This window comes from Eucyclogobius newberryi, unplaced genomic scaffold (assembly GCF_026437365.1).
Source record: "Eucyclogobius newberryi isolate DKJ021-1_F unplaced genomic scaffold, fEucNew1.0.hap1 SCAF_7, whole genome shotgun sequence".
Lineage (NCBI taxonomy): Eukaryota > Metazoa > Chordata > Actinopteri > Gobiiformes > Gobiidae > Eucyclogobius > Eucyclogobius newberryi.
This window is the reverse complement of record NW_027316389.1, coordinates 10,787,183-10,813,066: the sequence shown is the minus strand read 5'-3', so window position 1 is coordinate 10,813,066 and position 25,884 is coordinate 10,787,183. Positions and strand designations below refer to the sequence as shown.

Here is a 25,884-nt window from a genome sequence, read left to right as displayed (position 1 = left end):
AATATACATTTTATAATTACAATAATATGCACATAATCAGATTTTTACAGTCATACAGATAATGTTATAAGTTCTAATTTACATGGAAAAGAAAAACTGGAACCTTGTCATAAAAGTTGTACTGAGGAGTAACCTTCTAACCATAAAATTATTTCATAACCTTATCCTAAAAGCAAAGATCTAATCCTAAAAGCGGCTGACCATCAGTGCTTTTGTTTGTTAACCTAAAATAAGGAAATAAATCATCTGACTGTTGGAAGAGGCACTCAATTTTGTACAGTTAGGCTACAAGAAAAATGACTCAAGTTAAAGTAAAAATATGAAGAAAATGTACTTAAGTAAAAGTGTTTAAGTAGCCCGGTAGGCTATTTCAGACCGATTTTTTTAAAGTGTCAAAAGTAAAGAGCTGAATAAAATGTTTACCCGTGTTAAGAATGCAGTACAGAAAAAAGTGCAGATACCCACTGCTCTCAAATGTATTGAAAATGTACCTACGAATGATTTTAAATACTTTTGTACTCTGTTACTTTCCATCTCTCAAAATAGCCTACATTTTTCTACTAAAGGAAGGATGATTTTGGCAAAAACATATCCTGATTGCTTTTAATGCTGTTACTTTATTGTACTTGCATAACCATAAAACGTCTGTGGGCTTTATCCAAGATACAAACTATTTATAATTTGACATAAACTAAAAAAAAACAACAGATGCCAACAGGATAAACATAAAATAGTCAGTACTGGCCCGTCTGAGCACGTGGTTTGACCCAGCTGCCATGCCTCGCAAACACCCACAGGTGGCGCCACCGGACGGATGAATAAGCAGAATTGGCGCTGACTGTTTTGCCGATTGTCCTCCCACAGCGTTGACCTGATTTTGCCGCAAGTGCTTGTTGTCTTCTGCCCTCGATCTGATGGAGCTCCTTCGGTCCTGATCGCCTCTGTGCGCCCCGGTGCGAGCGGCAGAGGCGGCCGGCCGGACTGAGCGTCCCGCAGAGCATCCCCCGCAGCCTCCCGCCCGCCCCCCCTGCGCAAGCCCCAGAGCCAGAAGAGGAGAAGAGGCTGTGGGGGGGGGGGGGGGGGGCAGGGGGGAGCCGCACACTGACCGGGGACAGGACACACCGCACCAGAGGGGCGATGGCCGCGGATGGAGGATGCGGGGAAACGGTGGAGGAGTACCGGGCCGAGGTGGAGCGGCTCACGCAGGAGCTGGCGGAGGCGAACCGGGAGAAGATCAGGGCGGCGGAGTGCGGTCTGGTGGTGCTGGAGGAGAACCAGGGCCTCAAAGGGAAGTATGCGGACCTGGAGGGCGAGCAGGAGACGCTGAGGAAGGAGTTGGAGCAGTTGCAGGAGGTAAGCGGGAGGAAAGACTCGGTTTAAAAGCACTGCGGTGGTCGTGGTCCGGTGCGGGATGAGCTGCCCGAGCCCCGGTGATCATCCTCCAGACACTGACACTGCTCAGAGCCTGCATCACTTTTTGGTTCAGAGGGTGTTTTCTGTGCTGCAGTCATGTCTAAAAGGAATAAGTTAGTAGCCCTTTTATTAAAGTTGCTCTGCGGCTGTGCAAGGCTTTTCAAATGCTTTCCCTCTGCAAGGCTTGATCATATCACCTCACAGCTCTTTATTGTTGCATGTCATGACTCTGTGTTTTTGTGGCAAGCTTCATGCATCAGGGTTTTTATATAATTTGTATTTCATGCTATAGATGTTACTGTTATAAGGCTAAATGTGGGACTGGCTGTGTTCACAATTACAGTACATATAACAGTATCATAAAAATGTAAAAGAAAACACGCAAATCATTTAATAATTTCCTAATAATAATAATTTAATAATAATTTAGGTGATGAGACAGAACTTGATCATTTCGGTTTACAGTTTCAGTCCTGTATAAATGGATGCTTCTCCAAATTCTGCCTTATGAGGCGATATTTAGAAACGCCACTTGATCTGTCTTCTTGAATAATGGATGCTGACGTACTGTAGTATATTCCATTATTAGTGCATACATGGACACAGAGGTGGCTGCTGACAGGGCTCAGGGCTCAAGGTCGCTTATGAAGTTGCTTGAACCAATGGGGCACATGGAGGGAACAGCTGAAGGGTGCATTTTCACCACAATTAGTCACTGGGGAGAGTGCATTGTCAACTCACACATCTGATCAAAGTTATACTCTTCCAAAACATGCCCTGGCTGTCGAAACTTAGAGTGGAAGTTATGTTTTCATGTCATATTCATAATAACAGAGATGTCAGTAATACGATTGTACTCTTTGTTTATGCAGTAAGCAGTAAAGTACGCTCCTAGAAGTGAATAACGTGTAATTGTATCTGTAAAATGAGTGAATTGATTTACTTTTACTGTATGTAAGAACACAAAAAGGAAATAGTAAGTCCAGTTAGGGGCTTGGGGGGGAAAAAACTGAAAAAGGTGCTGGTAAAATTATGAAAAGATGAATCATGGTCGAATTTGTCGGGTTTTTGTGGGTGCCGTGTTCGTCGTTGTGTTCAGCTAGCACCCTAAACACTAAATAAGTCATGACCACTTGCTGAGCTTAAGGGGAGCACTTCCCATATTACATTATGTATGTGTGGGTTTTATGCTCACATGGTTCCTGTTTCCATGTGTTTCTTTAATGCATGGCTGAGGAGTTGTTCACGTTGCAGATTCATGAAGTGTTGACAGCAGAAGCAGAGCCCCGATGTCTCACACTCTATTGATTGTTCCGTGAGATGTGGATGATGAAGGAATAAGCAAAGGAAATGTAGCTTAAAGGTGCACTAGGTCGCTTTTCTGCAGGAGGGCCTGTTATATGCTTGTGTCGCCTCGAAACGCCCACAGTATGACATTAAAACCTACAACAACCAGGTCAGATCTGTGGAGAGGCGACCCCACTCACAGACCCCTACATGAATATATGCAAGATCTTCATTCGGTCTACATTTTTAAACTTTAAACTGATTTTTAAAGGAGACATATCATGCTTTTTTCACGTACCAAGTATTGATCAATAACATAAGTGAATCATCATTTTACATTTTGTTTATTACGAACTTGAATATTGGTGTTCCTGTTCAAAAGTGCAGAACTCTTCAAAGTGACACATCAACATCTTATTGAAGAGTGTTGAAAAGTGGCAACGTGATATTTTAGAACCTTACATGTACGTCTCAGTTAATTACTAAGTACGTGGATGTGGGTGGGGATAGGGGGTAGGTGAAAACGGTGACTTGATCACTGTATAATGTTCAAATCAATCAAAATGTAGTTGATTGTAGTTATTTCAAGCTTCAGTTTCTTTTTTAGTTGTAGTTATATGTACTTGCTTTGTCTGTACTTTTACTGCTGAATAAGCCGTTTCCGGATGTGATATTACTATTGCCTCAAAGTCACTCTCACACTCTCATGAATACATAAACTTTTAAATTTGCCTTTACAATAGCTTCACATCTATTCAATCCTGTTTTATCACGGGAGGCTCTGGAGGGAAATGAAAATGGAAATTGAGCTTTTGGGACAGAGTGGTCACGATTGAATTTATATGGCTGTTCATAAATCATATTTTCTTGGAATAAGTGGCATTTTTAGTGTGTCTTCTGTTTGTCTTAGCAGCTTATGTCTCTATTGGTGTTGCATTCTATAGTGATCTGACTATATTTGCTTTCATTTATCTAGACTTTGTTGTAATAAATTAACAATAATATAACTTATAATGTATGTCAGATCCTGTCTGCTTTTCAACATACTCAAATTTGAATGAATTTATACTATATACAATACGACCTATAGCCGACCGATCAAAGAATAACAGTAAAGTATAAAAGACACAGTGAAAAATGACAGTACTGCACTTTTTTCTCTATTGTATGATTAAAAACATACACAGCTTTTCCCAAGTGTTTGACTACAATCAGTTTTGTTGTTTAGTGGGATTAAACCTCTACTCTTTGGTATAGGTTAAGTTTGTTAATGTACCTTTCAAGTTACTTTATCAAAAGCATAATCATCAATATCAATCATTGCAGAGCCTCTTCAGTTGCCCAAACATCTGCCTTTTCTCCCTTTCTCTCTTGTATTCCCTCATCCCATCTCCGCTTCTCTTCTACAAATGTACTATTATTATTCATATTCTGCCTCCAGTCAGATTGCTCTTTCTCATCCCCTACATAGCTCTTAATATGTCCTGGGACAGTGGCCTAAGCTCTGCTGGAACATCATTACCCCTGTGGTCTTGGCTTGTTAGTGCTGTCTCTGGGCAGACCCGCCTCACTTATACAGGGGGTGCTGCAGAGTGGACACAATGTTCTTATTGTTTGCTTCACTTATTACATATGCTGTATCACATTCACTTTATTCATCACCAACATTGAGTCAAATACAAACTTGTGATTGGTTAAATTGACAGTTACGTAGATAAAAAGATGTAGGCTATAGTGAACCATGGAACATTTTACCATTTACGTTTTAGATTCTTGTCTTGGTTATTGAGATTTTGGATTATCTTTATTATTGTCGGGTTCTACCATCTGGCTACTGCATTAAGGGTGAAGCTGTTGAGTTATAAATAACTCAATTGTGTTCTGATTTTTAGGGCATTGTGAGCAAGGAATTCCAATGAATTGCATTTTTCAGCATAGAATACAAAAACATCTACTTAGTAAACTTGAAAGAGCCTTTTTAGCCATATGCCTGTATTGGGATACTGCACATATTGTTTTATGAGGTTCTTGGCAATACCAGCCCCATCTCTGACATCACCTCCTTCAGAAAATTAATGACTACAGTGTCCAGTGAAGGACATGTTTAAAGTCACGCCGGCTTTACTGCCTTGGAATCTCACAGTATTACCAGAGTTACCAGAGATTCAACTTTGCCTGCTGAACGGTGCCTGGTCTTTCATATGGCAACAATTTCATTTGAACATTCAAGTTTTGCCTTAACCGTGCAAAGAAATCCATGTTGGGATTTGCACAGTCTGAATGTGTATTAGCATGTTCAAACCCTGGTACTTTTGACCTTTTGAGGGACACGCCTGCTGCGGTTGTAAATCTAGGAAAAAGGATTCATTACAGTTTTTGTCTCCTCCTTTTCTGCGCCTCTTTGCATCAGCAGAGCACTCGAGAGCCCAGCAAACGCACACGGACCGACTCGATCGATACCCGGAGGGTCTGTGTGTGTCCCTGGACCAGCAGCCCACCATCCCCCTCCTCATGCACGGCCTCTGTTTTTCTTCTGCGCCGCTGTTTGGTGAAATTATGCTTTGTGCTGACAGATTCCATGTGATTTAATGGAGAGCATGGCAAATTGACCCTGTTTACCATGTTAGTGGACATCAGTCAGAAGGAAATTAGTCCATTTAATCCAATTATGTCCAGTGAGGCTACGCAATATCGCAATGATTGTTATTATAATGATTATTTAGTTTTAAATCAGCTAACTCAACATTAATGCATGTGCTGTCTTTATTCAAATACATAAATACAAATAAAAAACATATTGAAATTACATCATGATTATATTCACGTACAAAATTCACATCTGTTACGTAATTATTCATTTCCTAATCGCGTGCTACATTTTCACCCTGGACTCTGATGGCGCACTGGCCTGAGATTTGGCAGGGACGACCTCTGACCTTTGCAACAGGCGACAGAAGCTGTTGAGCGTACAGATCAGCGCCTTTCAGTTCTCGTGTTTGAATATGGCAATTAAAGGCTTGGCCAAGTGACAAATTGTCTTCTAATCATTCAGCACCTACAGCTACACGCGTCTATACTACATTTTTCTTTCCGTTGTGCGGCTGGCTGTCCGTGATTGGATGTTGGTGAGTGACTGTCCGTCCTTTGGGGCTCGTGGTAAGCGTGTTTTTTATGGCTGTTTCCCTAATGGTCCCTCTAATGACAAAAACGGGTGCGTCGCAACCCCAGCAACACCCCAGAGATCTACTATTGTTGTTTTTTTATATGTTTTAAAGCCATTTGACCCATTTTCCTTTGTTCTGCCGCTGCGGAGAATCTCATTCAGAGACACAAAGAAGTTTATTAAAAGCCGTTGCCTTTGCTGCAATGAGATACAGTAGACGGTAAGAAGCAATAGGACTCCCTTGGCCGTGGGCGCCGGTATTGATTCTGGTTTAGCTGTGTGTGCTGCAATGTCTGAAAGCCCAGCAAAAGACAACCGCATCCACCTTCTATAGAAACTTTTGGGAATATGTCTCCAAATGTGGATCGCAATGTGGATTTTTCTCACTTGAATTATGCCTGCAGTATTTTTCACAATCAAATCAAAATTTCAGTTTGAAGCGTTAGATAATTGCATGGACCTGAATAATTTAACGTTGTTGTATGTTGTCTCTACTCCCCAAAGGAAATATACATATTGTGCTGGTTAAATACATTTTGATTCATCACATGCCGATGACAAGGGAAGAGCTTTTGTGCCAAACTAGGGTTTATTTGTGGAGATTTACATTGAGAAGCCATAGTTTCAAAACGCTTTACTACAACAACAGCAAAATATTAAATTAAACAAATCAAAATTTGTGAGGCCAAAATTGTAAACTGAATTGTACGATATATGTACTTTAAATAATGTAGATAAATATTGTCTTTTCTCTCTTGTTGTGGACCCAATCTCTTGTTTACCTATTATTTTTCCCATTCAAAAGATAGAATATTTAGTTTTAAGTTGTTTTAAATATAACATTTTCCGTCATTCTGAAACACATGGATAGCCATTGTAAATATATATTGTAGATTTGTTTTTTTAGGCATCTAACTGTACCTCATCCAAATATGTTGCCTTATTTCGACTCACTCGCTTCCATTCTTGCCCTTTGAGGGAAAAAGGAAACTTCTGGTGTAGTTTTGCGTTGTTCAATCTCTACAAACATGTTTTTAAATTATGCTTGTATTACTTTTGCACATATTTAATTCTCTGCTCGCTTGAATGTTCCTTGACAAGTTTAAATGTGTACAGTAAACAGAATCATACTCTTGAAATTGGAAATCATTACTCAAATTGCAATGATATTGAATGATATTTTGTGAAATGCCATGGTCTTGATCATAGAAGCTCTGATGATCAGAAGCTCCATGATGCTGTTGCATGGACGTTGTGTGTCTCATGTCTGTCCTCTCCGGCTCTTTTGTCCTCTCTCTACACACAGTGACTTGCATATCCAAACAAGCCCCGTTAATGTGTGCTCTGCTCAGGCCGGGGTCAGCGGATCTGTCGCTGTCATTTGACCTGTTCGGAAAAGATGGGATTAGACATGCACTAAATCAAACTCTAGTAATTAGCCCCTTTCCCAGACCATACGCAGGAAAAAACACAAATGAGACTGGGGAATTAAAAGGGACTGGTTGTCATTGTTAAAACAAAATTGTATTTGTTAGATTAGGTCATATAATTCCTTTAGAATTGACATAATTTTAAGGATAATTTAATTCCAAACATTTATTTACCATCTAACATTTTTGCTTGTTTTTCCCATCCTAAAATAAGTAAATGCATTCTATCTAGATTGTTTATTGACTCAAAAATAGTATAGCCCAATGAAATGCTTTTATTGAATTGATGTGGTTCTTTTAAGTGCAATTTGATTGAACAAAATGAATTATACATTATAGATTACAGTATTCATCCAGGCCTATGGAGCGAGGGGTAGAATGGCAAAAAACAATCGTTATTAGCTACATTTACCATGTCTGATGCAAGCCTGCACAATGTAGAGATTAACCAAAACTGTATCTAAAAAGTAAAGACAAAACTTCTGGGTCACTGCTGGTACCGTATTTTCCGGACTATAAGACCGGACTATAAGTCGCACCAGCCAAAAAATGCATAATAGAGAAGAAAAAAACATATATAAGTCGCACTGGAGTATGAAATGCGGTTGCAAGTGTGAAAATAACAAATAATATCACATATAAGTCGCTCCGGAGTATAAGTATATAAGTATATAGTATAAATATAAGTATAAGTATAAGTTGCACCCCGGCCAAAACTATGAAAAAAGGTGCGACTTATAGTCCGGAAAATACGGTAAACACATTGAATATGAACCCTAACCTTAACCTTGAAAATATATGTTCACTATTTAGCATCTTAAACATTACACCTACAACAAATTCTTTGAGACATAATAACTGAATCCCAATCTTTTTACTTTGACAGCTAAAATTATTGATCTGATGTTGTGTGAAAAAGGCATAGCTGACATTTATGTACAAGATAAAGTCCATTATTTCTAACCCTGGATCTTGAGATACAGGACTCTCTTTTCTCTGTAGTTGTACATAACATTGTGCTGAGGAAGATGCGTCCTGACTTGGTATCTCTTTGGCTTGTCTCACACAGGGAAATCCACTCTAGAGTTCTTATCATGTGAATCTGTCCTCTGCCCGTCAGCCTGTCTGCCCCTGGAGCCTCTCTTCCTCCACGCACTGATACTATCCATTCTCATAACCGCACAATGTCACTTATTCTTTTTCTCTGGATCTTAATCATCAGGAATCCTCCCTTTAATGCTGTTTCCTAAGAATGAACTGAGTGATGGAGCAAAGGTCAGAATGATGCAGCGCTCTACAGGAGCTGGAGACAGCCCCGGTCCAGCCACGCTTCATGCATTAGCTGGGTAATACTTCTTCACCCGGGGCACAACCCATGACAGACTGACGCCACAATGTACTTCGTTTTTGAGTGTGTAATTATTCATTGTGGTGCACTGAAGTTCAAAACGAGCGATTGATTTTTCGCGCTTGGTTATTGTTTGATTGATTCGTATTTCGAGCAGACAGAGCTATAGTTGGCTTCGAATTAAGACGGGTGCATGTAACTGCTGGTTTCAGAACACGTGATGACACCACTGAGCAGAGAATACTTGCCACAATTAACTTTTGCAGACATTTACATCTAAACTACCTCAGTATATAGTATAAATATAAGTATAAGTCGCACCCCGGCCAAAACTATGAAAAAAGGTGCGACTTATAGAGAGAACAGCAGACGAATAGACATCCAACAAGGGGGGGAAAAAGGAAATTAAGACACACAAACCAAGCCATATGCCCCCATTTTGTCCTGCAACTTAAAATGTATAATAAGTATATTTTTGTTTGCGGTAAAGGCTTAGTGAGTGTGAGTGGTTTCCTTCCCGGCCAGATGAATGGCAGTAGTCATCCTGAATACCAGTGCAGTGCATGTCAGAGAGAGCCTGCAGCGGTGTGTATTTTTGAAGCCATATTTTGTTTGCGTGCTGGACATATTCAAAGGGCCGAGCATGTGCTTTGTTGTTTGGCTTGCGGAGAATGTGCTATGGGGGGTTAGCAAGAGAAAAGGGCACAACTGACACAACTGTCTTCTTTGTGCACTTCCATATTTCACACTCCTCATGGCAAACAACATTTGCATCATGTTTGTTGCATCACACTGACTTGCTGAATCATGCAGATATTTTTGCATGATATTTTTAACTGTGAGAAAGCAGACAGTGCCTTTCTTTTGCAGGGATTTAAGATTGATTTTTTAAATGATTCCTCTGTTTTTGTGGCTGAAACCTTGCATATTTTCTTTTACACTGGATGAATATATTTCACTATGTCCCTTTTCTAAATAAAACAATCAATACATTTTACATTTTACTGAAATCGTATAGCAATTGTATGGTAGTTTGTGCTAGAATTGCCAAAAGTATTGAAAATCAGATGTCAATTCTAAAACTAGTATCGAAACTAGATACTCATTTGCGAAAGCATCCATAATATGGAAATCACATAAAGGAGAAAACATTTTACATTTTTGAGCAGTTGTAGAATGATCTTGATCTTGATCAGAACTATAAGACCACATAACATAAAGATAATACTCTCGCTCTCTTTTTTTTAACTTACTTTTTCTTTTTTTTATTCTTGTTGAATCAAATTCAGTATCGAGCATCAAGTCTTTCCCTCAGCATCAAAATCGAGTTTGAATTTGTTGTAAAGTGACAACTATTTGTCCTTAAACACTGTATTGTAAGAATAAAAAATGTACAGACACACGATTTGATACGTTTGTTTTGGGCCAGCCACAACTTAGTCAAACCCGGATAAAGACAAATTGTGAGGAGACAGGAACATCCAACACACAGTTCCAACATTCATTCAAACAAACAAGAATGACTCCATCACAATAAAATAACACAAACTGAAAACGAAGACTGACAATAAATACTTTGGCGAACTTGAAAATGTTGTTTCCTCATTCAATGTCCTTTCAGCAAGGCACAGACAGTGACAGGCATTCTGGGAAATAATCCAGGCTCTTTCTTCTTTCATGAGCCAAACTAAATCACTCTTAAGAAGACATGTCTTTTTAACTGAGGCGGCCCTCTCCCTGGCAGACCTTCAGACTGCATGAATACATTGTGTTGGTTACAAAGTGGCAGATGTGACACTTTTGTGCAGAGCCTCAAACTGGCATGGATTTCCACTGTGAAGCACAAATAGGACATTACACTGATCCTGTGTTATGGCTGCTCTCCACAATAGCATGTTATTACACACAAAATGAGCTGTTCTGAGCTGAATATCATCTGAAGAGCAGAAAGCCGCGGTAATCCATTTTCTTATTGTGTTGTCCTGTCACTGCACAAAACAATCATATCGGAGAGAAAGCGCCGGATACAGAAATGCAAAAAGAGACATCCAAATATTGCGCATCTGAGCAGAGAGCTTTAAAAATAATCATCTTTAAGGGTGGCGTTTTGATCAAATTGGACACAAATGACATACTGTATGCTCAGCCGGATTTGTTTGATTATTTTGTGTTAAAGTCGGTTTTGAATCCTTTGCTGTGCGACCTCCATTGCTCTCCGCTGCAGAACGAGAGCTGTTGTTGTCTCGGAGCCGACAGATCTCTTGACTTGGCACATTCGCCGCCGTCCGAGACGAGAGGCACTTGAGGGCATTTGTCTGTCCTTGTGCGGAGATACTGTGTCAGGGCATCGCGTCACACAAACATCCTATAGTCAAAGATGCATGTTTCTATATGCAGGGCTTTAAGAGAGAGACTGTTTTTGTTTTGAGCCGTTGTGTGCGTGGTTCAATTACTTTCTTTAATTTATTATGTTTATTATCCTGTAAGAGAGATCTGGCTCCGTTTGAATTCCTGGGGTGGATTTCAGCCCGTGCATGTGCATATGTGTCTCTGCTCGTCTCTGTCCATGGTGCTAAAGACCTGCCTGTGCCAACCATCTGCTACATCTCATCTGAACCTGCGTTATGCACACTTTCTGGTGGAGATTGTCTCTGTTGCGCCTCCGAAATGGACGACCAGACTTAAGTTCATCTTCATTTTTGTGTCACTTTTTAATAACACTCCTTTTCTGATATTTCATTTCATCCAAATCAATGCGCACCGTTTTCCCATAAGTCCTTTTGTTTCACTCACAGTTTAAAAGGATCATTACATTACTTTGTTATTACATAGGTGTGGCCAAATAGTTATAGCTTTGTATGGACCACAGGGACCGGCCTCCTGCTGGTGCCAGAGTCAGGACAAAACATGGGGAATCTGCGTTTCAGTTTTATGCAGCTAAAATCTGGAACAGTCTTCCTGAAGATGTGAGACAGGCTTCTACTCTGACAATGTTCAAATCTAAGCTAAAAACAGTTTTGTTTAGCTGCGCATATGACTGAAAGGATTTTTTCTTTGCACTCTTCTCTTTTGTTTGTGATTTTATTAGTTTAGAAAATCAGTTGGATTGATCATTTTTAATTTAGTTAATTTTATTGTAGTTAATTTTTATCTTTGCACTCTTCTCTTTTGTTTGTGATTTTATTAGTTTAGAAAATCAGTTGGATTGATAATTTTTAATTTAGTTAATTTTATTGTATTTCTGTAATTTCTTTGTGATTTCAATGCATTTTTCCTGCTGTGTGAAGCACTTTGAATTGCCTTGTGTATGAAATGTGCTCTACAAATAAACTTGCCTTGCCTTGCCTTGCCTATGTTCCACTGCATTGAACATCTTCATGGAGACAAGAGATTCACAATAAGAATGCATTATCTATGTTTTTCCAAGATAAAAACACCAGTATTGAATGCAATTTGCATATCCAGAGACAAGCTGATAGCGGACCCCTCCAGAAAAGTTACACAGTGCACCTTTAAGCTAATCTAGAGTCACTTGATTCCACGCTCACTGTGGATCAAACGTTTGCGCTAGTGTACCTTTTAATTACAGTTACATGGTTGTTATTTAGTTTGTAAAGTTGAAATGGGGCAGTGCGGCGTAGACTTGCCAGCGCCTCAGGACGTCCCATGACTCCTCATTAGTGGCCCACGGTGCACATCGGGCTCCTCCCATGTACGATAGTGCACAGGCCAGTTTGTTTTCTCCCGCCGCAGGGGTGAATATCTGTGGAGAGGACGCTTTTATATCCGCCGCACACAAGACCCTGAGCCTCAAGGTTGAATGAATTATCATATTTTCCCAACCTAAACAAGCCGCCACTCAACTGCATCCCAGGAAGCAACATTAAACTTTAACGCTACATACATTATTGCTGATCTCTCACACTGGGTTCTATCGATCGAATTTCATAATAAACAACATAATTACCATGTGTTATTTTTAGATTTGAGGCCGTGACAGAAGGATGGAGGTTGTATGTGTAAATGCCAAGTTTCAACCAACTGTGAGCTCACATTACATAAATAACTGCCCCATTATTTATTATTCATCATGATCAGTTATGTTTATTTATCTCGATGAGTCACGATTTATTAGTTAGTAGCTCTATATGTTTTGCCGCAAAACTACACAGAACAATATCTCGGAGGAGCAGACAGGAGCAGACAGGAGCAGACAGGAGCAGACAGGAGCAGACAGGAGCGATGTGCCCGGACCATCTGCCTCTTCGTTTTACCTCCAGCAAATACGTGCTTCTGATTCACTGCATTCAAACACAAGCTCTTTCAGGATTTGAGCTTGTATTCTGGGAGACTGGGCAGCCAGCTCGCTCACGTCACCAGTAAGGAATGGAACAAGACGGCCAAGCTGGTATTTTGGCTGGAGTTTTTTGGAGGTTGATGAGAATTTGTTGCATTAGTTAATAAAGGGTGGAACTTTAAAGTAAAAATATGGGATTTAGGTATGTGTTTTTAGATTAATTAACTCATCTTTTCTGTCTTGTTATGCTTTTGAAGACTATCTTGGTCCAATACTTTAGAATAATATCACTGGATTTGAGGAAATTATATCCACCAAAGAACATTTGGGTAAGACAAAAAAGGACATTTAAACTTGTACAGACTCAGACGCACTCAGACTCAGAGAGTGTGGTTCTTTATACATTATTATATCTATATTATATTACCATGTGATCTAGATCTGATATAGGTCAAGACGATACTGAAACTTCAAACTTCAAGATATATCTAGTTTTAGTACTTTACAACCTTATCACCTTGTAATTTTTGATGCATTTATTGTATTATTATCATTGTTGTCGATATATTCGCATTCATTTTGCTGTCATAATTTAGGCTAATGTCCATGTTGGTGCCAAATGACTGTGTAGGGCCTCAGATGTGTTGAAAAGACTGCAGAGGAGTTGGCAGCAGGAGCAGTTGCCTGTTGCCCACACAGTGTCTTCATTAATCACCACTTTTATTCTGGAGGCCCTCCCTTTTAATCGCCCACTACAATCAAAAGCGAGCCTCTGGAGAGTGGGAGGGTAATGGGGCCAGTGCAGCACAAGATGAACTGTGTAGTGGATGAACAAAAGAGAGGAGGACTCCATGGGGGAAATGCAGAATAGCATGTAATGATGTTTTTTTGTTCAGTCAATTTTGGACCTGATACTTATGCAAAGTGCTCGGTCTGCACTTCCTCACTGTGTTGAATGTGTTGAACAGGGAATGGGAATAACAGTGAGAAGACTGTTTGAACATGGTAACTGTTATAAACTGAATTATATTATATTTTAGTGGTTACTTACATAGATACTAATGCATTATGAGCTTGGTTTAGAAGTGAATTACTGTCAAACACTTTAGGGTTTTATCCATCTCATCATTAAACTTTAGAAAGTTGAGTGAAATGTATTGTTCATATATTTTGAGGTTATATGTAATTGTAATATAGCAGTTTTTTTTTCTTTTTTCTCTTCCTGTTAAAATGGAAAAGGACTCAACTGGAGATTTATCCTCCACATCTGAAGCTCATAAATGATAAATGTCAAAGAGGAAAATGTTATTATCATGAGATGGAATATCTAAATTATTAACTTGTGTCATGTTTTTATGACTTGGGTTTTATGGTCACGTGTTGGACACATCGATTATGTCTCCGGGCTGAAGTATATGGTCAGTTTTCAACCATTTTAGAGTTAAGCCTTGTAGAACCAGCGTCTCCCAGCGAGCCCTATTTTACCTGTGGCAATGTTGGGAACACCACATCCTTCTCCTACCTGACTAACAACTATCCCTTAAGAAAAAGTATATTTGTTTTATAGATAAGATACTGTAATTACTGTAAATAAAATATGGCACATAGCCTATAAAAGCACTTTACATGTCATCCCTTCATTATAATTCAAGAAAGAGATCTAGTTTGAACCTCTTTTGTCTTAGGAAAACCTAGGGACCCTCTGAGAAGCTTTGGGGGCCTCTAGGTTGGAACTTTTTGATCTAGACTATGAGGAGGACCAAGATGTGCGTTTTTGGCTTATGAACAACATGAGCAACCAAACAATATTACTATAAACTCAAGTGCCAAGTAACATTAAACTTTTAGAACTTTGTGATGTGAAATACCAGCGTGACTTTGTTTGCAAGACAGTATTGTTCTGCTGTTAACTTGATTTCTTCAATCAGAGCCATGGCCTCATTATCATGACAAGTCAGCTCTGTGAAAACCTGTGTCAGGAAATGGGAACAGCGTTTCTATTGATCCCCCTGAAACCTCACCCTTCAGAGGTGTCCTTACGGGACTGCCGCTGCACCTGCTGGCACTGCCAATGTTCCACTTCCAACCACTGATACACTTACAAGTGCACAGTTTGATTTAGATGCAATGTTTCTCCTCTTCAAAACTTGACCTGTGCTTTTTCAAATCTGAATCATGTTTCCACAGGCATTCGGACTGGCCTACACAAACCAGCGTAAGGTGGCAGAGGATGGAGAGAGTAATGAGGAGACGCTGCTGCTGGAGTCTGCGTCCAAAGAGGCCTACTACATGGGCCGCCTGCTGGAGCTGCAGAGAGAGCTGACCCTGAGCCGATCTGTGGCCTCCAACTCTCAGGCAGAAACAGAGAGGCTCAATGGACTAGCGCAGGAGCTAAGAGAGGTGAGCTTTTGAAATGCAAAATTCATGGAATTCACAATTAATGTTGTTACAATTATTGTTATCACCAAACTGCAGTGAAAGTGATCAGCTTTATGTTATCAAACTTTCTGAATGATAAAGTGAAGTTATTGGGAACAGTCAGATATGATAGCACTTTACATTTACAGCCGCTTGCAGAAGTGTTTTGTCACGTGACCACAAACTTAAATTTTATTTGCATTTTTTGTGAAAGAGCAACACAAAGCCCACAATTGTGAAGTGTAAGGATAATTATTAATGATTTCCAGATTTTATTTTAATAAAAAAACTGAGTGCTGCATGCAAAGGTATTCAGCCTTTTCCCCAGAGTGCGGCATGTTGCTCTCAGTCTCTCCAAGTCTGGCTTAAACACTATACTTTTAATTCTGGCAATGTTTTTTAGGTGGTAAAAAGCTGCTTATGTTAATTAAATTAAATTAAATGTATTTTTGTCATGCCCACAATCACGACAGCAGTTGCCTCAAAGGGCGACAGTAAAAAAACAGATTAAACAATGTTCATAGGGACTTGGCAATGCCCCAACATTGCGTGTCCTTGGACAAATGTCCCAAGCTCCCCTGTCCTTAGACCCTCCTTCTCTGCCAGGAAAAACTACTAAACCTCTTTGGGAAAAAGTAGAAACCTGGAGGAGTTCCACAGTGAAGGAGAGATCCGACTCCCTCAGACGGACAGGCGGACGCGAGATAGACAATGGAGCTTCAAGTCAGTTCATTATTACTCTTAGATTTCTCACTTGATTTGTAGGTTTTAAGAGCGAGACTCTGGAGGTGACTGCTAAAACGTTCTCTTGTTTCTGTGGGCCAAAGACGATGATTTCAGTCTTTCAGGAAGTTGTTTTGCATCCACACACTGACCTGTTGAATGCAGTGACTCCACAGTGGTCAGTGAAACATAGTGTCGCCTGCATTATTGTGACTTCTAGATAGGACTTTAAATTTAGAGCAGTACCTGTGATGCCCACCTATAGTAGTCTTTTAGTCTGCGTAAAATGTCCTATAATGAACAGTATCAAAAGCAGAGTAAGACAAGAGTAAGACTGAATCAGTGTTCAGATTCAGTGATGTCGTTTGTCATTGTCATGTGAGCAGACTCAGTGCTCTACAACCTGACTTAACACGTTTTTAATGAAGAAAAAATCAAATTTATTATCTTAAACCATACAGCCAAAGCATATCAACTCATAACAGTTAAAAATATCAGCAGAACGTTGCTGGACGGGATAGCGTTTTTTGGTGTAAGTAGAAGCCAGTCGTGTACAGTTCCAGTGAATTGATATAGAACAGTCCATGTTGGCTCTGTATTACATGAGGCTGCGTCTGCGATAAAGGTGCTGTAGTTCACTCATGTGGGCCTCGGTGCAGCACCAGCAGAGTTCAGGCCTGGGTCAGACTCTGTGGCCATGACCCCATTGTAGAGGCCAAATCCTGCGCTAAGCTCTGGGCTGAGAGAAATGTCCTGAGGTCGGCACATGGAGGAGCAGAGGGAGGAGCAGAGGGAGGAGCAGAGGGAGGAGCAGAGGGAGGAGCAGAGGGAGGAGCAGAGGGAGGAGCAGAGGGAGGCGTCAGTGCGATCACATACTACAGGCACACACAATGCACAGTGCACACGACATTGATAATAATTTCTGATCATGTATTGCTTTTGTGCAATAAAAAGGTGGTTGGTTAACTTATACATTCCTCATTCACTGTTGCTATTGTTATGTTGTTATTTAATGATACATTGTCCAGGATTCAATTCAAATAGCCCAATTCATAGGTTAACAAGAATTTATGTAGCTTTTGTTTTTATGCACTTTTTTCTTTGCAAAAAAATTCTGGCTAAATAAAATGACTGACAATTAGAGCTGTGAACCTGGGGGAGGGCTGTGTGCCAGTGTGCCAGTGTTGAGTGATGCTCTGTCCCTGACCTGAGCCTCCATCTCACACACCCGCCTCGGACTCTTCACTGTCTTCTAATAATGAGCACTTTGTCCTCCCAAAATACCCCATGATTCAGCTGCTTACACCTGTAATATGATCATGCTTGCAGTAAGTAGATATTGCTTAGTAGCTTAATTAAGAATCCTGATTTTACAAAACAGAGAGTCAGTCACAGTTATCAATAGAGAGACTGTAATCTTTCACCTTAAAGTTCCAGCTTGAGTACAGTCACTGTCGTTCCTCTAACAAAGAGAAACGGAGCGCTTACTCCTGAGACTGTCTGTAGGTCAGCACTTCTGCCATATGTAGTGAGCTGCAGGGATGCTGCGGCCAGCTTTGCAGTAAAACTAAAGCACTCAGAGACATACAGTATAGTTCTTTTTGATTCAGATAAAATATTTTTTCATTTATGGACTTAGATTAGGGACATAGATATGATGATGAGCATTCACTGCATGGCAGAATACTCTTTTGAACATGTTAAATAGTTGTATTTTCAACAAGCCTCTGACCAATTCACATGGGGATAAGGGCAAAGAGTGCAAAGATGTGCATTTTGCCATGGTCCTATTTTTAGGAAAACCTCGCATTAATACAGTAGTTGCTAGTTCATCATTGATTTTGCTGACGGTGTGTGCCAGCTCGGAGGATTAATGACTTTGGTTCTCACATTGACACTTCTCCAGACTCTCACATGGACTATTTTAATTATTCTAATCTAAGCACAGAAATATGCTGACCTAGTTGTAAACTTCACTACAGGTGTTATAAAAGACATGCTGTACTGTGCCATGGGTTTACAAAGTTCTGAATACTGTTTTTTTCAGACCAATGAGATGCTGGAGTTACAGAGAAGCCGGATGAGAGAAGAAATCAAAGAGTATAAATTCAGAGAAACTCGGCTGCTCCAGGACTACACTGAGCTGGAGGAGGAGAACATCACTCTGCAGAAATTGGTGTCAACACTCAAACAGAGCCAGGTCAGTGTTATATTATGTTATGATATATTCTACTGTATTGTATTATATTGTATTACATAGTGTATTTGTTTTGTTTTTTTCTTTAATTTGTAGGTGGAGTATGAAGGGTTAAAACATGAAATCAAAGTTCTGGGAGAGGAGACTGTTCTTTTGAACAGTCAGCTGGAAGATGCTATATGTCTGAAGGACATCTCCCAGGGTCAGCTGGAGGAGGCGCTGGACGCCTTAAAGAATGAGCGAGAACAGAAGAACAACCTGCGCAAAGAGCTGTCCCACCACCTGAGTCTGAGTGACAGCGTCTACGGAGCAGGGGCCCACCTGGCCCTCACTGTTACCGGGGTGGAAGGCCTCAAGTTCAGTGATGAAACCAACAGCACTAGCAGCAATCAGGCCACCAGCACCAATGGAAACAATGAGGACAGCAACAGGCGTAATGGGCACCTCCACACTGGCACGGGATTGGCTAAAATGAATGGAGAATATCGCCCAGGCCGAAAGGGGGACAACCTGCACTCTGTCCCTGATCTGTTCAGTGAGCTCAACATGTCCGAGATGCAGAAGCTCAAGCAGCAGCTGCTGCAGGTGAGCCAATGTTCCCCACTGGTGATAATCTCACTGAAAACATTGATTTGATCAGACAAGATTAAAAAAAACTTTTAAAAAACACACACAAAAACTACAATCACAACTTAACATGTGTTGCCAGTGCCTTAACCTGCATTATTGTGGACACATGAAGACACTGAGCTGCAGAGGCTGCACTTGCACTGACTCATCATTGGCTGCAGGTGCTGAGCTTTAGGGAGTGACCATTAGAGAGAGGACTTCAAACCAACTGGATTTATTTGAAGGAACTGAAAACCCAAATGAGAGACTCATGTGAGGTTAATTTTGCTTTCTTGTTGGATAATCATTTTGAGAATTAAAACACAAAATTTCAACAAAAACAACTTAGCCATTGTCCAGTTGTTTTTTACTTAAGTATAAATCAACATTACAATTGTTAGCAGCAAAAGTAATATTTGATTCAAAGATATTTATCTGCTATCTGTGGACGCTTAGGTTAATGTAATTTGAAACAGAATTACTAAGATAATAGATTTTATTCCTCTGAGATGTTGTCTTGAACAGACATTAATATATTATTTTATTGGTTCCCTTTTTTGCACCCTTTCAACATCAATTTAGCATGAAGCAACTTTTCTAGTTGAGGTTTCTGACAGATTCTTGTCTCTATGTAGATGTTATTGCTTTGCTTACAACATCCCACATTATGGCTTCAAAATCAGCTAAACTCATGGAGAGAAGCAGGTACATCAGCTGACCAAGTTACTGTGAAAATGCAAGCTTTTCAAAGTATTTTGAATTTTAAAAAAATGTAAATTGATTAAATGCAAGATATATAAGTTTAATGCCCTACCGTCGAACATTCTAGGGAAAACGATGAAAACAAGACACACAAAAAAGTTACCTAGCCCACCTTTAAGAAATGAATAGATCATGATTGCTCAGATTTTGGATCTGAACTGCTGTTTATTGATCTGTGTTTCGTCACATGCTTCAGGTGGAACGTGAGAAAGCCACTCTTCTGCGCACGCTGCAGGAGTCTCAGGTGCAGCTGGAGCACACGCAGGGTGCCCTGAGCGAGCAGAATGAAAGGGTGCATCGCCTCACGGAACATGTCAACGCAATGAAGCAGCTCAGTGGAGACAAAGAGCTGGCTGACCCTGAGGAGAGTGAGAAACCTGACGGTGGTTTGGTGTCTCCTCCAGCCAACGGTGATGATGTAGACATTCATGGTTTGGAAATGCTGGAGTGTAAGTATAAAGTGGCAGTCACTGAGGTAATCGACCTGAAGGCAGAGCTCAAGGTGCTAAAGGAGAAGTACAACCAGGCAGTGGAGGGCCAAGGAGAGAGCCACTCGGATGACAGGGTGCAAGCACTTTCTGAGCAGGTATGTGTCAGGAGGAATTACTATAAGTATGCTATTTTGATCTAAAACATGTGTTCCTTTCAGGTCATTAACCTGGAGTGCATAAGTCGTGAGGCCAGAGAGAGGGTTACTTCTCTTGAAGCAGAGCTACGAGCGGCTTCAGCTGCCACATCAGAGAGCCAGAGTATGCTGAATACAGCACAGGATGAGTTAGTGACATTCAGTGAGGAGCTGGCTCAGCTCTATCACCACGTTTGTCTATGCAACAACGAGACTCCAAACCGCGTCATGCTGGACTATTACAGACAGAGTCGTGTCACTCGTGGTGGCAGTCTCAAAGGCTCAGACGACCCTCGGGCATTACTGTCCCCTCGTCTGGCCCGACGTCTGGCTGCCATCTCTGCCACCTGCTCGTCTGATCCACCACGCAGCCCCATGGACTCCCCGTCCAAAGACACCAGCCACAGTGAGTCCACCTCTGTGGTAGACTCTCCAATATACCATGGGAGCCCCACCCGTACAGCCAGCAGCCTGGCCTCAAACGCATCCCCTGTACCCTCAGAGGCAGGAGACCTACGCAAAGAGCCCATGAATATTTACAACCTCAACGCCATCATCAGAGATCAAATTAAGCACCTCCAGAGGGCTGTGGACCGCTCCCTGCAGCTGTCCCGGCAGAGGGCTGCTGCCAGGGAGCTGGCTCCTATGCTTGACAGGGACAAAGAGTCCTGCATGGAGGAGATACTCAAGTTGAAGTCTCTGCTGAGCACCAAGAGAGAACAGATAGCTACACTAAGGCTGGTTCTGAAGGCCAATAAACAGGTCAAATTAATTTATTCTCTACACGGTCCTAATGCTTACAACATGATTCATCTTGATTCTAAACATAATGCAACATGTTTGAAAGTGTATCATCTATGTTTTAGACTGCAGAGGGTGCTTTGGCTAATTTGAAGAGCAAATATGAGAATGAAAAAGCAATGGTGACAGAGACTATGATGAAGCTGCGGAATGAGCTGAAGGCTTTGAAAGAAGATGCTGCAACATTCTCCTCTCTCAGAGCTATGTTTGCTACGAGGTAACACATGACAACTGAGCAATTCAGAGACATTTTATCCAAGATGCAAGTATTGAGTTCAATTTTGATCTATTTTGTCTTGTAGATGTGATGAGTATGTTACACAGTTGGATGAGATGCAGAGGCAGCTGGCAGCTGCAGAGGATGAGAAAAAGACATTGAACTCTCTTCTGCGAATGGCAATCCAGCAGAAACTGGCTCTGACACAACGTCTGGAAGATCTAGAGTTTGACCACGAGCAGATACATCGAGGCCGTGGGGCCAAAGTGCCCAAGATTAGAAGCAATCCTCCTAAAGTAAGTGGCAGAGCTGCCCACACAGCTCCACCAAGCCCCACCCGATTCCACAGTCTGTGTGTCCTCAGCACCCACAACCTGCCTACCTCTTTAGAACCAGCCTTCCCAAACAGGGCTGCATGGACCGCAAACCCCCTCTATCAGACCTCAGGTTCAGATATGTCCAAACCTGGCCTCTCCACATTGAGTGTGGACATAGAGCCTGTAGTGATAAACCCAGACTGGCTGACAGTAGAAATAAAAAGACAGATTTACTCAAGACAGGATACAGGACAACAATCCCCCGCTGCAAGGTGTAGCCCAAATAACTCCACCTCAGTGTCTCCACACCTGCCCCGCAAGAGATGACTTATTATGCAGAAACTAGCTCGCCTCCTGGCCTTACTATGCAGTCTTAGAATTAGGTGGAAACAGGGAGAAGGAGAAAAACAGATTTGCAGAAATACATATACTGGTTTAAACCTGTAGCAATGGGAAAGTATTATTCTGATCAAATAAAGTGCCCAATCAAATTGGTCCAGTTTTCTGCAGATAGACTGTGTACTCTGTGATGCACAGCGGCCCCTAGTGGCTGACTCTTCTATGTATCGTATTGTTATCTATTGGCATGCAAATGTTATACATTTGATTTTACACAACACAAACTGAATTTCTATCGAAGTTGAATTTTACCTTTACCTTTTAAGCCCCACTGTCATTATATTGTTGGTGTTGTATAGTTTTAAAGCAATGACAGTTGGATTTTGGCAGGTTGAAAACTTCTAATAACATTGGTCATACATATTTGAAGAAGCTGTAAGTGCCCTCTCTCTGTAACTCACTCCATCTAACTGACCGGATAAAAATGACCAGTCCCGGTCATGACCACCAGATGGCGTACTCAGACTGTTTAAACATATTTTATAATGTCAAATGCTGTGTCTGTAGTTTATTTGATAAAAATCCCTTTAAATAAAAAGAAGGTGCTTGCTATATTATGATTGTTAGGGTTTATATATATTTATAAAATGTATGGGCAGGTTTGTCGGAGAATGGAGTGTAGATGGACAAAAGGGGGTTCAACATTTAATAAACTTTTGCCCAATATTTACTCTGTGTTTTGTGTTTAAAAAAAACAAAAACAATACATTGGATTGGTGAACTTGCCTTTGTGTCAGTGTCTCTCTGTTAGTTGCTTTGTGTTATCTTTTTGCTGACTGTTGATTGTCTCTTTGTGAACATGTATAGCTGCTTTTCATTGTTGTATCCAGCACATGTTAATAACACATAGACATTCTTCCAAAAAGTGACATGATAATCCATTTTAACCGTTGTGGAAGAGTTCTTGAATACATATTGAATAAGTTTGGCTAGACCACTCAGAAACTCCCACACAGTCCTTCCTGTTGTGCCCTTGTTTCTTCCGGGTCCCTTGTCTAACCCCGTGTGTCACCATTGTATGTCTAATTTATCAGTTTTTTGTAGATTGTCAGCAGCCTGCTGCCTCAGTATCGCCACTCTCCCAACTGCTAAGGCGAGGGAGGCCCTCTCTTGCCCGCAGGTAACCAGGGGAAACCTGCTGGTAGCTGTAGTTCCAGTCTGTCTTTAGTTTCATCACTAACTTGCAGCAACTTGATTAATCCGTTGAAACACATCACAATGAATGTGGCACACTTTCTGCATGTTCTTTTCTCACATTCTGCATAAACAAAAGCACATGCTAAACTCAAAATTGCACTGCCTAGGTTTGCATGTACAGATTCACATGGTGTAATTAGTTATTATAATATGAATTTGCCATAGTTATATGTGTTTAAATGTTGTAGAATTATGATCTAATATACGAGAGGTCAGTATGTAGTTTTCCACTACAGTATAGTTTCTATTTGTCAAGTGGACTAAGCTGTTCCTGAGCCATGAGCCTAAGAACAGACACAAACGAGGGAATTTGATTAAAGCTAATCGAGAAACTGAAAGCACTTGACTCACTCAGTCAAATGTAAAACAGTAACACTGATGAGCTGCTTATTTTTTACACCAGTGTCAGAGATACTGAGCCACAGTGGAAGAAGTGCTCAAGGACACAATGGCAGTATGCAAAGCTGGGCAGGAATCAAACCTTACCTTCTGGTCAGTCCACCAGCTCCTGAGCTACTGCCATCTGTTCTAGTGAACTTCAGGTTGTTCTGTTTTTCTCCTCTGTTGCTGTCATGATGCCATATGTAGCGCATGTGTATGTCATCTTTTTTGGTTTTGTTTTTCTCGTTTGCACTCGCATATGTCTGACTGTTTGGTTTGTGTTTGACATTTCAGTCGTAGATCTGCACCACACGCCTGGGAGCCGCCTCCAGCCTGGTCCAGACGCAGCGGTGCCCTCTCCACACGTGACCCTCGTAACTGCCTGTCCCATCAGCTCCACCAGCCGCCTGGGACCTGACCCACACAGAGACTAACCAAGAAGTACTGTCCCGCTGCTGTGGAGTGGACCCGCCCTCTGTCCCGGCCAGCTCTGCCCCCTCTCTGATGCCGGGGTCACAGAAGAGGACCATCTTATCACTGATGGTTGTCTGAATGAATAACTGAACTGTTTTCCTTTTTAGAACTATTTATTTAATTTATTCACTTGGTTGTTTTGTTATTGTTTTTTTACTGATATTTATATGCGGAATGCTAAGGTGTGACATAGTTGTTGTATTTCATAGGTCAGGATGTGTAACGTCTTTGAAACATGCGACAAAAACAAAGGTTTTGAATGTTTAAACTTTGGTGAAAGAGTTGGTCCTTGCCTTGCTTTGCCTAACCAAACTATACAGCCATTATATTTGTGTGTGTGTTTGACCTTATATGGGTTTACAGTACATCAACAAAATAAGGAAAGTAAATAAGTTTAACGCTTAATGAGTTGCCTTTTCATTTGCACAGGTTTTAAGTGGCCATGACCTTGAGAGTACATGAATGAGTGCATGACATGTTCACCTGTTTCATTGTGTTTGTGTCATTCACAAAATCCTGAAATGAAATTAAATGTTTTAATTTAATGAACTACAATTACGAATGAGTATTTTCAACATGTTGCCATAATATTTTCAAGCACAATGCATCTCTTATGACAGCAATACACTACCCATGTCCAGACCAAGATACACAATCGGTTTCTTTTAGAGATCATTTGAGTCACATTGGTTTTCAGTCCAGTCAAATGTTGTAAATTTAGTTTTCCTCATTGCAGTCACAATGTTTCAAGCCAGATCAGTGTTGTAACAACTGTTTGTCAATGACTGTCTGTGTACGGTAGACGATACAGTTGATTATTGTTTTTATCCGATGATTTTTGAATGATAAAGTCAGTGTTTCTTGTTCCCACACAGGGATTATTATGATCTGTTTGCACAAATGATGCACTGATTGGAGAGATTTGACCAGTGAGACGACCGGGGGCCGATGACACTGCAGATTACAGCAGTATCACACAGTGCCCTTCAGTTCAACAGAGGCTGGTGTTAAAGTCAATAAAAGACTTCCTTGAACCTCTGACTTGATGATCCTCTCTATTGCTTTATGGGTCACTGTACGAGGCATGAACCTGGGGAAACAATGACCAGTGAAAATGTAATTTCTACTGAAGCATTCATTAAAAACATACTATCAATATTGACTTAAGAATGTTTGCGATGTCTGTACAGTTCTGCTAAGTTGTCTTTGATTTTCTAATAGAAAACGTTAGCCAATGTTCCTGTGTACAGTCTACCAATGAGTAGGCTGACTATTTACTGCAGGTTTATGTTTTCAGCCGTCCTTGGTTCCTTTGGGTTACACCTGGACAAGTGGGCTACAAGGCAAAGAATGTTACTTATCTATATGCAATTAATTAAGAAATGTAAATGGAGGATACATGAGAGAGAGAGAGAGAGAGAGAGAGAGAGAGAGAGAGAGAGAGAAAGAGAGAAAGAAAGAGAGAAAGAGAGAGAGAGAGAAAAAGAAAGAAAGAAAGAGCGAAAAAGAAAGAAAGAGAGAGAGAAATATTGACCTGTTGAAAATACAAAGAGAAAAAACAAAAACACATAGATACAAATAGTAGCTTGACATATCTCTCTCTTTCATATGAATCATATCGTGTGAACAGTTGCGTGCAGGGGGCGGAGCTTCAGTGTCTCCCCTCGGGCCACGCGCCTGGGATAAGCAAAGCTCGGGCCAGGCCGCTGTAGTGTTATAAACTCTCCTTTAGACTGCAGTATTATTTGTATAGGGTATGGAACTTTCAGCTGCGGGTCATTTTGATGTTTGGAACCACGTTTTGACATAGGGGCCACTCCCTTCTC

At 40.8% G+C, this 25,884-nt stretch overlaps 1 protein-coding gene across 3 annotated transcripts; it reads left to right on the top strand.

Annotated features, from left to right (window-relative positions):
• The first annotated feature begins 1,081 nt into the window (after window positions 1-1,081).
• Window positions 1,082-25,092, top strand: bicd1a (bicaudal D homolog 1a). 3 transcript variants are annotated; one of them, XM_072435462.1, is made up of 10 exons: window positions 1,082-1,353; window positions 15,126-15,338; window positions 18,127-18,279; window positions 18,373-18,861; window positions 19,844-20,233; window positions 20,297-21,034; window positions 21,139-21,290; window positions 21,376-21,586; window positions 23,051-23,126; window positions 23,879-25,092. In XM_072435462.1, exons 1-9 carry the CDS (start codon window positions 1,138-1,140, stop codon window positions 23,096-23,098), a joined length of 2,610 nt encoding a protein of 869 aa, XP_072291563.1. In that variant the 5' UTR covers window positions 1,082-1,137; the 3' UTR covers window positions 23,099-23,126; window positions 23,879-25,092. The 3 variants fall into 3 exon arrangements, with proteins under 3 accessions (XP_072291563.1, XP_072291562.1, XP_072291561.1); XM_072435461.1 differs by having other exon boundaries at window positions 23,041-23,126; XM_072435460.1 differs by lacking the exons at window positions 23,051-23,126; window positions 23,879-25,092 and having other exon boundaries at window positions 21,376-22,732.
• The last annotated feature ends 792 nt before the right edge of the window (window positions 25,093-25,884 follow it).